The 12,953-nt window shown below is 40.8% G+C and overlaps 1 protein-coding gene across 1 annotated transcript in view; it reads left to right on the forward strand.

Annotated features, from left to right (window-relative positions):
• Nucleotides 1–12,953, forward strand: part of LOC102814823 (probable phospholipid-transporting ATPase FetA-like) — a 154,219-nt gene that overhangs the window by 58,162 nt on the left and 83,104 nt on the right. The window contains exons 2-5 of the mRNA XM_006863170.1: nt 4,808–4,866; nt 8,303–8,416; nt 9,231–9,329; nt 10,902–10,963. Of these exons, the coding sequence (XP_006863232.1) occupies nt 4,808–4,866; nt 8,303–8,416; nt 9,231–9,329; nt 10,902–10,963 (334 nt within the window). The remainder of the gene's footprint in view (nt 1–4,807; nt 4,867–8,302; nt 8,417–9,230; nt 9,330–10,901; nt 10,964–12,953) is intronic.

The raw sequence follows: 12,953 nt of genomic DNA on the forward strand, positions 1-12,953 counted from the left end.
TTTAATGCATCAAATCTGTTCTTCAGATGATCTCTAAATTCAGGTGGGATAAATTCAAGGTCATATTTTGGCTTTCTTAGACTTGTTTTCATTTTCTTCAGTTTCAGTTTGAATTTGCATATCAGTAATTGATGGTCTGTTAGAGGCTAGACACGTGTTAATTTGAATGAAGGGGAAAGCAATAAGAGGACGGTTGGCAAAAAAAATGGAGGCAGGGGAAGACATGAGGAGGAGTGCAAGAGGTAAAGGCAACAGATAAATACTGCTATATACACTCTTGCAATCACAGTGACGTACAGGTAGATACATGACACACAGGCTGAGAGGGTGTGAGAAGGAGAGTGAGAGTTTACCCACAAATAAATAAATAAATAGATTGGACAGAGGATATTTGATTATAGATATTTATTTTTATTACAAATTTATTCATAAATGTGGTGGAACATGTTGTTATTACGTGCCATTGAGTTGGTTCTGACTCGTAGTGACCCTTTATAGGATTTCCAATGAACAACTGGTGGGTTTGAATGGCCAACATTGTGGTTAGCAGTCCAGTGCTTATCCTCAGCACCATTGTTGCTGTAAAGTGCCATCAAGTCAGTTGTGACTCATAGTGACCCTATATAGGGTTTCTAGGGAGCAGCTGATGGGTTTGAACCACCAATGTTTTGGTTAGCAGTCTAATGTTTATCCTATAGCACCACATCAACATCTAAGACATAACCAAACACCTTGAGGGAACCAGTTGCTGGGCCTTGGGGCTCAGGGACATAGTCTCGGGGGACATCCAGGCCAATTGTCAAAGCATAGTATACAAATACAGTGTTCTGTATCCCTGGTGAGTAGGGACTGGAGCTCTTAAAAGCTTTTGAGCAGTCATCTAAGTTGCAATTGTTGTGTCCCTATCTGGAGGAAAGAATAGTGATGAAAAGCAAAGACACATGGAAAAATTGTGTCCAGTGGATTTATGGACCATGGGAACATCAGTCTCCATGACCCTTAGACCAGAAGAACTAAATGGTGCCCATTTACCACTACCAACTGCTCTGAAAGGGATTACTTAAGAAGGTCCTGGATAGAGTGGGCTTAAATGTGTAACAAAATTCAAAATCATAAAAAAGATCAGGCTTACTGTTCATATAAGGAGCTCTGGTAGCGTAGTGGCTACGAATCGGGCTGCGAACCGCAAGGTCAGCAGTTAGAAACTACCAGCTCTTCCACGGGAGAAAGATGAGGCTTTCTGCTCCCGTAAAGATTTACAGACTCAGAAACCCTGTACAGGGTTGCTATGAGTCAGAATTGAGTCCACGGCACACAACAACAACAACTGTTCATATAAAGACTGATGGAATCTTGGTCACCTTCAGATCTGGAACTGAACTTACCCTTGTAACCCAAGCAATTGATAGATCTATGGGGGAACAACAACATTAGTGAGGTATACACACCATAGACTGGTCAACCATTTGTGATCAAAGGGGCAACATTTACCCAAGGCTAAAATTCAGAGACCAGGTGTTCTCTGAATTTCTGTGCATTCATGTGCTGGACTGCAAAATCGATTTGTACTGCAAGGTCGGAAACTCTGTACTATGGAATGGAACCGACTCAAGGACAGTTAACAACAAAGTTCAGAAGCTTTAGAAAAGGAGGAGGAATGGAAACAAGAAACATAGGGAAGAAGTGGGATGAATAATGTTCCATTGAAGAGACTGCAACCAATGAGAGGAAACAAAGTGTGTATGATTTGTTAATGTCAAACTGATGCGCTGCTCTGTAAACCTTGACCTAATTCACAACAACAAAAAAAGAGAAACAGTGAACCAAAATAAATAATAAAATGATAAATTTTGTGTTATGTACATTTTAACCACATTTTTAAAATGTGGAAATATCCATGATAGGCAAATCAGTAGAGACAGAAGTAAATTAAGGGTTGCTAGGAGATAGAGGAATGGGAACAGGGTTTGTTAACGGTAATGGTTGTAAAATTTAGTGACTATACTAAAAAACACTGAATTGTATACTTTAAAATTGTGAATTATATCTCAAAAAATAAATGCATAAAGCAGTTTCAAGATTGAGGTTTCAGGACCTAAAGCCAGAGACTCCTCTAAGAGAAGTAAAATTAAGATCAGAGCAGGGGCTTGTAGCCTAAGGGAGGATCGCTGAAGACCAAGGAAGAAAATGCCTCCCTAATCCTAGGAACCATGAGCCAAGGAGAACCTTGGAGAGCCAGGAGATCTTCAAACTAGGTATTCGGTACAACACAGAGGCAGAGAGGTTGCCCAGGCCCAGGGTCTGAGAGGAGAAATGATCTGGAGACATAGTCTAGGAGTGACTAGAAGGAAGCATTAACGGTCAGCCTTCAGGGTAAATTCTAGGCTGTTTGGTATAAGAGTCAGGCTTAAGAGAACTGGGTAGCACTCACTCCATATCAGCTGAATAAGCCAGCCTTCTTCTCCAATGGCACTTCTATGTCCTCCTTTCCCTGACTTCCGCTCCAGCCCCTAATTGCCCCTTGTCTGTGTACCTCTAACATCCTGTATTTACCTGTATTCTTACCCTTACATTAGACTGACATTTTCTTTTATGTTTGTCTCCTCTGCTAGGAATAGGAACCCTAGTACCTAACACAGGATCTGATATATGGCAAGAACTCAGTAAACTTGTTGAGACAAGGAAGAATTTAAGAAACTATAGAAATATTTCATTTGGGACAGAAAGATATAGTCATACATTTTAAAAGATTTTTCATAATATGGTAACACACTTACACTTAATTTTGTAACACGTGTGATGCTGTAGGATGAGCACTGGACTGTTTACCACAAGGTCAACAGTTCAAACCCATGAGCTGCTCTCTGGGAACCTTTATAGGGTTTGATGGACTCAAGTGTGGCAACAGTAATGAGGTTGGCCCAGGATCGGGCAGTGTTTCATTCTGCTGTGCATAAGGTTGCTATAAGTCGGTACCGACTCGATGACACCTAACAACAACAACAACATGAGTAGAAACTGACATAATGGCACTTAACAACATATGTTTTGATGTGATAATTTTGTCATGTATTGTTACCAAGAGTCACTGGGTAATACAAGTGGCTAATGTGCTTGGCGGCTAATCAAAAGGTTAGAAGTTGAATCCACCCAGAGGCATCTAGGAAGACAGGGCTGGTGATCTTCAAAAATCCATCACTGAAAACACTATGACACACAGTTTTACTCTAACACAAATGGGTTCACCATGAGTTGAAGTCGAGTCAATGGCAACTGATTTATCAGGCCTACTCTTACTAAATTCTAAGTCCCTTGAAGTCACATCTCTGTCATACTCATCTTTTTGCCACCCCACAGCATCTAACACACTGTCATCTATGCAAGTAGTTGTTCAGTAATGATTTGTTAATTTACATTTAATTAGTATTATCAATGACTGACTTAGAAAATGCCTCAGCTAGCTTAAGGCAGGGTGCTGGAATTGACTTATGAGGCAGGGCTAGGTTTCTGTGGTTGGCAATAAACCACAGGCCTTCTCGTGGTCTTTGGAGACATAGTCTAGGAATTATTAGAAATTTTTAGAATATTAAGGGTAGAGAACTCCTAAGGAGTTTCTTATCCTGTTGCTTGCAATTGTCTATTTTTTTTTTTTTTTGGGGGGGGGGTGATGTTTACCTGTTTTATTGACTATGCCAAAGCATTCAACTATTTGGATCAAAATAAATTATGAATAACATTAAGAAGAATTGGAATTCCAGAACACTTAATTGTGCCAATATAGAACCTATACATAGACCAAGAGGCAGTCATTCAAACAAAACAATAGGATACTCTGTGGTTTAAAGTATTCAATCCAGTGGCATTTAGTACATTCAGACATTTTTATCATCCAAAAAGGAAACCTCATACCATTAAACAATCTCTCTCCTCTCACCAAGTCCCTGGAAACCACTAATCTACTTCCTCTATCTATGAATCTTACTATTTGGAATATTTCATATAAATGTTGTTGTTGTTAGGTCCTGTTGGGTCAGTTCTAACTCCTAGAGACACTATGCACAACACTGCTCGGTCCTTTGCTATGAAACGATATACAATAGAATGAATGTAAAACTAAAGTTCTCTCATGTAAACTATCATATAATTCACAATACAACATTAAAAAAAAAAGAAATAAAACAATGTATTGCATTAGGCAAATCTACTACACAAGACCTCTTTAAAGTGTTCAAGAGCAAAGATATCAGTATAAGGTGTGCCTGACCCAAGTCATGGTATTTTCAATAACCTTATATGCATCTGAAAGTTGGACAATGAATAAAGAAGACCTGAAAAGATTTGATGCATTTGAGTTATGGTGTTGGAGAAGAACATTAGAAGTACCATGGATTTCCAGGATGAACAAATAAATCTGTGTTGGAAGAAGTGCAGCCAGAATGCATCTTAGGAACCAGGATGGTGAGACTTCATCTCTTATACTTTGGACATGTTATCAAAAGGGATCAGTCCCTGGAGAAGGACATTATGCTTAGTAAATTGGTAAGTGAAAAAGAGGAAGACCCCCAACAAGATAGGTTGTCACAGTGCCAACAGCAATGGTCTCACATGTAACAATCATTGTGAACATAGCAATTGTCTATTTTTATTTCATGTTTTGATTCTTTGAGGAAAGGGACAAAACCTCATAAAGAGTTATCCTCACCAATAAAGTGTGAGACTCTAGAGAAGCCTTCACTAGTAGCCAGTGTTTCCGGCTAATCTACAAAGGAACACCCTGTCATCATTTCTCTTTCTCTTTTTTTTTCAGAACAAGATAGAAGGCTTCAAGCCAATAACAGGGAGTTCAACACTAAGTTTGGATATCCAGTAAGTATCAGGCATCGGGCTAGTCATGGGGGGAGGGAGGGCTGGTCCTCTTTGTTGGTAGAGTAAGTAATCTACTGGAAATATGGGTTCTACAGCATAGAACTTTCTATGAGGTCTGGTGTAGGAAGGATGTAGGAAGGACTCAGAAACCAAAATTAATCCATGTCTTCTTCTTCTTGTAAAGTGCCGTCAAGTTGATTCCGACCCATAGTGACCCTGTATAGGGTTTCCGAGGAGCAGCTGGTGAGCTTGAACTGCCGGCCTTGCAGTTCAAATGACTTTGCAGTCTTATGCATTAGCCCACAGCACCACACCAGGACTCCCTGTCTTAGATGTTGGGTTTTATAGCTGACTCCTAGAAAATAAATAATTCTAAAGGAATAGTGCAAAGAGAGCAGAAGTATGGCTTCACACAGAATACATGCAGCAACTTCAAATGTCACATGAATGTAGTTGTTATTAGGTGCTGTCGAGTTGGTACCAACTTGTAGCAACCTATGCGAAATAGAATGAAACACTGCGTGGTGTGGCACCAACCTCACAATCATTGCTACACTTGAGCCTAAGCTGCTACTACTATGCCAATCCATCTCATTGGGGGTCTTACTCTTTTTCTTTGACCCTCCACTTTACCAAACATGATATCCTTCTCCAGGGACTGGTCCCTCCTGATAATATGTCCTAAGAGTGAGAGATGAAGTCTGACCATCCTGACGTCTAAGGAGCATATGGCTGTACTTCTTCCAATACAGATTTGTTTGTTCTTTTTGCAGTCCATGGTACTTTTAATATTCTTCTCCAACACCATAGCTCAAAAGCAGCAATTCTTTTATGATCTTCCTTATTCATTGCCCAACTTTCACAGGAATATGAGGTTATTTGTCTTTTTCTTGTAGACACATTATAGTTTCCAATAAATTTTAGAGATTAGTCTCTTGTCTGATATGTCATTGCAAAAAATTTTTTTCTCAGTCCATGGGTTTCCTTTTTACTCTTTGATGAAATCTTTTGATGCACATAAATTTCTAATTTTTAGTATGTCCCAGTCATCTATTTTGTTGTCTATTGTTTTGTGTGTTTTTTTTGCCGTGTATGTCATATAATGTTGTTGTTGTTGTTAAGTGCCGTGGAGTCGGTTCCGACTCATAGCGACCCTGCACAGGGTTTCCGTGGCTGTAAATCTTTACGGGAGCAGAACTCTTCATCTTTCTCCCGCGGAACAGCTGGTAGTTTCGAACTGCTGACCTTGCGGTTCACAGCCCAATTTTGTCCCTATTTTTTCATTGATGATCTTTGTACATTTAGATCTTTAATCTATGCTAAGCTTACTATTGTATATGGTATGGGATAGGCATCTTGTTTAACCATGGTATTTTCAGTAACCTCATATGCATGTGAAAGTTGGATGGTGACTAAGGAAGACTGTAGAAGGATTGATGCATTCAAGTTATGGTGTTAAAAGTACCATGGTCTGCCAAAAGAACAAACAAATCTGTGTTGGAAGAAGTACAGCCAGAATGCTCCTTGGAAGCTAAGATGGCCAGACTTCATCTCTCATACTTTGGACATATTATCAGGAGGAGGAGGGACCAGTCCCTGGTAAAGGATATCATGTTTGGTAAAGTGGAGGGTCAGAGAAAAAGAGTAAGACCCCCAATGAGATAAATTAGCACAATGGCAGCAGTGATGGGTTCAAATGTAGCAATGATTGTGAGGTTGATGCCAGACTGGGCAGTGTTTCGTTCTGTTGTGCATAGGGTCGCTATGAATCATTACCAACTCGATGGCACCTAACCACAACAACAATGAGGAATAACTACTTCAGTAACATTACCTCTGGAAATATCTTTGTGTTTAAGTATCAGAGCCCATCTGGGCATAGACCCTGAGAAATTTAAAGTGTCTTATGATTAAGGATTCCTGGTGTGGCACTGTGGGTTAATGCCCCATACTGCAAAGCTGTTTGAACTGCAAGGTTAGCGGTTCAAGTTCACCAGCTGCTCCTCGGAAACCCTATACAGGGTCGCTATGGGTCAGAACCAACTCAATGGCACTTAACAACAACAACATGATTAAGGAAGACTAAGATAAGCACTGGACTGAACCAAAAGCTTAGCAGTTTGAGCCCCTCAGCCACTCAACATCAGAAAGATGAAGCTGTTTGCTCCTTCAAAGATTTACAGCCTCAGAAACCTTATACAGGGTCACTATGAGTCAGAACAAATTTGATGGTACTAAATCACAACAACTTCTATGTTAGAATACCATATTCTCAGGGCTAAAAGGACACCGATATATAGATCACTAAGTTAGAATTCTATAAGCACATATCTATGTGCTCTTCAGAAAGATCTTGTCTAATTCTTTTTCAGCCTGTACTAGTATAGCCTAGCATAAGGCTGTGAACAATGCAAGCCTTGAGAAACATATAATGCTTGATTGATTATCAGTTGATGAACAGGCATAGAGAAACACCCAGAAAATCTTGGCTTTAGCTTGGATCTCTGAATTCTTAAGAGCTATAGCTATTTTACTAGCTTCTCTTCCCTAAAATAGATCTTGGGCAAGGTTTAGCTGATTTAATTTCCTAGTTAAGGACCCAAGATTAAAGTTTTGGCTTAAGACTGAACGGTTTATGGTTCTTTAAGAGAAGGACTTTGATGTCCTCCAAAGGTAGGGTCCAGCAAGATTCTTGAAGTTTAAGCATTATCTTTACTTGAGGGTCTCCAGTAAAGTATCTTTACTTTTTGGAGTGAAGGGGAGTCAGAGAGAAGACCTATCTTTAGGGAATTATTTAGTCTCATTATTCTACTTTACTGAAACTCTTATGCTGAGGCTCTGATGTTGTTGCTCAGTGCTGTCGGATCGATTCCTACTATAGGTCATAGTGACCCTGTATAGAGTTTCTGCGGAGTATCTGGTAAGCTTGAACCACTGACCTTTCAGCTCCACAGAATAAAAGACCTGGCACTGTGCTCTTGTAGAGATCAGAGCCTAGGAAACCCTATGGCACAGTTCTGCCCTATCCTATAGGGTCACTATGGGTTGCAATCTGCTTGATGGCACACAACAACAGTAGCAGAGCTGAGCAAAATAGCTACATTTAGGACTGAAAACGACCTTAGAGACCAGAGGGTGAGAAGGATTTCTAGTTCTAAGAAAGGTAAGCATTTGGATGACTGTACATCTGAGCTGGCATTTAGGTACTATACAGTCCCAGCTCTGTGATTAGCAGACCCTTCTAGGCCTTGGAAAAAAGCAGGGAAGCAGACACGTCTCTCCTCTCTCCCCAGTTGGGTGGAGAGGACATTCAGGTGGCTTTTTTCCATTTTACTGAGTAGGCTCCGTCCTCTTTGTTAAGACTGAAGGTAGTTACCAACCCAGTTTTGAGTTGTTTTTCATTACTCTTATTGTATTTGTTTTCTTTTCCTCACAGAGCAATACCATCAAGACCTCAAAATACAGTTTGCTGAACTTCCTGCCCATGAACCTATTTGAACAGTTTCAGAGACTTGCAAATGCATATTTTCTCATTTTGCTATGCCTACAGGTATTATCTTTTGGGATCTTCTTCATAGAATATTTGATTAGCCTCTCTAGGGTCAGATTGTATAACCAGTCCTTCTTCCTCCCTAAACTTAGAGATGTCTTTCCTCTTTAGACAATAGGCAAATAATGGCTGGAGTCTCAGGCCAGTCAGTCCCCTAGAGTAACTGTGGTCAGGATTGGTCAGTGTGAAACAGGCCTCTATAAGAGGAAGGAGATAAAGCTACCGAGCCCCAAAGAAGGGGAGTTTCCTCATCAAGGCTGCCTGGCCACAGTTCAGCTTGACCATAAGAGGCCACAGACTCTTCACTCTAACCTTAACTGTAATCCTGTCTGATACTGTCAGCACCCACTGACTCCTGCATCTTGTCCAAGCCTTAACATACAGGAATGCAAAGAAGGCAGAAGATAGGTGTGCATATGTGTGCCAGCACAAGGCAAGGAAGTAGGGCAGGGGAAGCCCAAATTGAGAGAAAGGGACATACTGTTTCACTTCTCTTGTGCTGAAGGGAAGGAGTATATATGATTTTCTCATGTCCACTGTTAATCCTCCTACCCCCAGCACCTTTCATTGTCAGGAGAGCTCTGGCCCTTTGCCATCAAGACAAAAGCAATGGAGCTCAGGACAGATAGGTGGCAATTTAACTTCCTTTCTTCCTCCACTGAGAAAATGTTTATTTATATATACAACTAGGATAATTGAGTTTATTATGAATCTTTGGAGGTGAAAATCAGAGTGGGGTAGGGGTGTAAGTGGTAATGTATTAGCCTTTCTTTAAGTTTTCTGGCCCCAAATTCTCTTTCTTTTTCTCTAACAGTTGATTCCCCAGATCTCTTCCTTGGCATGGTACTCAACTGTGATACCCCTGATGGTGGTGCTGTCCATCACAGGAGTGAAAGATGCCATCGATGACCTGGTGAAGTAGCTCCCTGGGCCTCTAGTCCCTCAGTGTACCTAGTTAGACTGTGGGGCAAGAAGGACTTCCCAGAAGTGCTGAATGGAAAGATAGTTCCCTTCCTTGGTTCTTGATCTATCCCCGATGAATATGTACACTATGCATGACTAGAAAAGACAATGCAAAGCCTTCTCTGCCTTCCTACCACCAACACTTTTAACCCCATTTCCAGGCAGCCTTTCATCTCTTCTTTAACAGTACACCTTTTCCTTTCCTTTACTCTTCTCTTAACTTTCTCCAGTTCTGTTCTCATGCTTCTCCTCGCTTTTTCTCATTCTTATCTCCAGCTTCTCTCCCTCCCTCCTCCTTCCACCAGTCCTCCTTTTTTTTTTTCCCTTCCCTTTTCACATTCATTTTCCTCCCTTTCCAACATTCAATTCTATTATATGTGTACATCTAGGAACCCTCTGGTTTTATAAAGTCTATTGGCATATGAAGAGGTCGACTCCTTTTTTTGGCCAATGAGGGAGAAACTGGCTTTCAATGAGTACTACATGGCTTCCTCTTTTCTCCATACAGCAGAACTGACATAGAAGGGTGAGGCTGAGGACCCAGTACCATCCACAAATGGGATTTTGGGATGCAGTTTTGTTGATTTGCTGACTTCCCTAAGACAGTTTTTCTGATTTTACCAGGATAGATTTATAGACCAAAGTTTGAAAGCAGGATATTTCACCAGCCCTTTAACTTTGTAACTTTATAACCAGAATTAACACATGTAGTGATTCAAATTTCAGTCACAATTCAGATGTACGAAAAATATAACATTCTCTAAAACTGAACTCAATTTAATTCATAAACACCTCCTTACTCCCAACCTCTTTCCAATTTAGGGTAACCCAGTTACTTCTAGTTTAGAACTCAGTCGCTTTAGGATGTTGTTGTTGTTAAGTGCCATGGAGTCGATTCCGACTCACAGTGACCCAGTATAGGGTTCCCAAGGAGCAGCGGGTGAGCTTGAACTACCAACCTTGCAGTTCAAATGACTTTGCAGTCTGACACATTAGGCCACAGCACCACACTGAAATAATCAGGATTCTTCCTATCCCCTTCCCACTTCTACCCTTTCCCCCCCCTGCCCCCCCCCCAAGTAATCTCAATTGAAAGAAGGGGATAGCTATGAATTGTAACCTTAGGACATGCCCTGTATTTGTTTCCCTTCTATTTAGTTTTTGTTTATTAGCTTCTTTCCTCACTGCATCCACTGTGGAAAATTTTGTATGTTGACCACAACTAGGGTGGGTTTGGGGATATACTTGAAAATATTTGATTTCCCTACATGTACCAACTTATATGGAACTTTGTGAATACCATTAACATGTATTCTCTCCTCTATGGATTTGGCCTCAACTGTTCTCCTCCCCCTGGCTTTAAATTTTTATATTCAAAGCCAGAATTTTGTCTTTTTCTTTTCCCAGAGGTCTTTTTTCTGACCTCCCTGCCTAACTCCCCAGAGGAAATCAACTTTTAATGCTAGAAAGGCTTCATGGGGGAGGTGGGAAATTTCCTGAACATTTTCTTTTGTAATTTTAGAAACGACACCGAAGTGACAAGCAAGTAAACAACCGTCCTGTTCTGCTGTTGGTAAATGGAAAGTAAGTCTCCCCAAAGAAGCCATTTAGGTAGGCCCATCTCTGGGAGAAGGCTGCCTTGCTAAAGCCTGATGTTCTGGGTAGTTTGGAAAGATACTTCCCAAACCCAGCCAAACCTACTGCCATCAAGTAGACTCCAACTTATAGTGACCTCATAGGACAGGGAAGAGCTACTCTATAGAGTTTCCAAGGCTGTGAGTCTTTACAGAAACAGACTGCCACATCTTTCACCCCTGAAGTGACTGGTGGTTCCAACCACTGACCTTTCACTTAGCAGCTAAGTGCTTAATCACTACATCACCAGGGCTGCCTGAGGGCTGCTCCAGGGCAGGGAAAAGAACCTCAAAGTGAACATAAAAAAGAACTTGTTTATAGATTTTGTTGTTGTAGTTAAGTGCTGTTGAGTCAGTTCCAACTCATAGTGACCCTATATAGGTTTCTGAGGAGCATGCCCTAAACTTGCTATGTGACCTGATACTCTGGGCTTTATTTTTTTTTCTTATCTATAAAGTGCAAATGATATTTCATACCCTAGAGCATGCTTGTGATAATAAAAATAAAATATGTTGAATCAATTAATAAATTATAAAATATTATAAACAAGTTGTTGTTGTTAAGTGCTGTCAAGTGGATTCTGACTCATAGCAACCCTGCATAGAGTTTCCAGGGAGCTGCTGGTGGGTTTCAACTGCCAATCTCGCAGTTAGCAGTGCAGTGCTTATCCTAAAGTGCCACACCAGAATTCCATTAACATGTTATTGCTAAGTACCATTGTGAAAAAGAACTCTTGTGGGCGTGGTCCATCTTAAGGCATTCTTGAGATTGCTAGACCAGGCAAACAGATTGTTGATTTAAATCCAGGGATATGTAAGCAGGCTGTTCTAGGACTAGGAAATATAAATAAATAAGAATACAATCATTAAGACTGTGGGCAAGCCAATTTGGCTTCTCTTGGGGGAGGGAAAATGGGACATTCAATAGAATTGTATATGGGGAACTGGAACTGGAGGAGGGACTTTTTGGAGATGAGAATAAAAACTGTGGTGGGCCATGTGGTGCGTTGGCCGGTGTCTACTGGGTTGGGCGCCCAATTTTTCAAAATTGAATAAAGAAAACCTCACTTTCACGAAAATGAATACAGATCGGATTACTTGAGCATTTGTCAGTATGGACAACGTTTCTCACACTGTCAAGTTGGTTCCAAATCATAGAGACCCTGTATAGGTGGGTTTGAACTGCTGGTATTGTGGTTAGCTGTACAAAGCTTATCCTACAGCATTACACCAGCACTCCATTAATATGTTGTTGTTGTTGTTGTCATTGTGGTTAAGTGCCATCAAGTCAGTTCTGACTCATAATGACCCTATATAGGATTTTCAAGAGTAGATGGTAAATTTGAACTGCTGACCTTGTAGTTCAAACTGACGTTGAAGTCCAGTACATTATCTCACAGCACAACACCAGGACTCTCCATTAATACGTTGTTGTTGTTGTTGTTGTTAGGTGCCATAGAGTCAGTACCGACTCATGGCAACCCTATTCACAACAGAACGAAACACTGCCTGGTCCTGGGCCAACCTCACAATTGTTACTATGCTTGAGCCCATTGATGCTGCCACCTTGCAAATACATCTCACTGGAGTCTTCCTCTTTTTCTCTGACCCTCCACTTTATCAAACATGATATCCTTCTCTAACAACTGGTCCCTACTGACAATATATCCAAGTATGAGATATAAAGTTTGGCTGTCCTGGCTTCCAAGGAGCACTCTGGCTGCACTTCTTCCAACATAGATCTGTTGGTTCTTTTGGCAGCCCCTGGCACTTTCAATATTCTTCTCCAACACCATAACTCAAAAGCATCAATTCTTCCATGGTCTTCCTTATTCACTGTCTAGCTTTAGCATGCATATGAGGTTATTGAAAATACCATGGCTTGGGTCAGGTGCACCTTAGTCCTCAAGCTGACATCTTTGCTCTTCAACACTTTAAAA

The sequence above is a fragment of the Chrysochloris asiatica genome, unplaced genomic scaffold (assembly GCF_000296735.1).
Source record: "Chrysochloris asiatica unplaced genomic scaffold, ChrAsi1.0 scaffold00053, whole genome shotgun sequence".
Taxonomy (NCBI): domain Eukaryota; kingdom Metazoa; phylum Chordata; class Mammalia; order Afrosoricida; family Chrysochloridae; genus Chrysochloris; species Chrysochloris asiatica.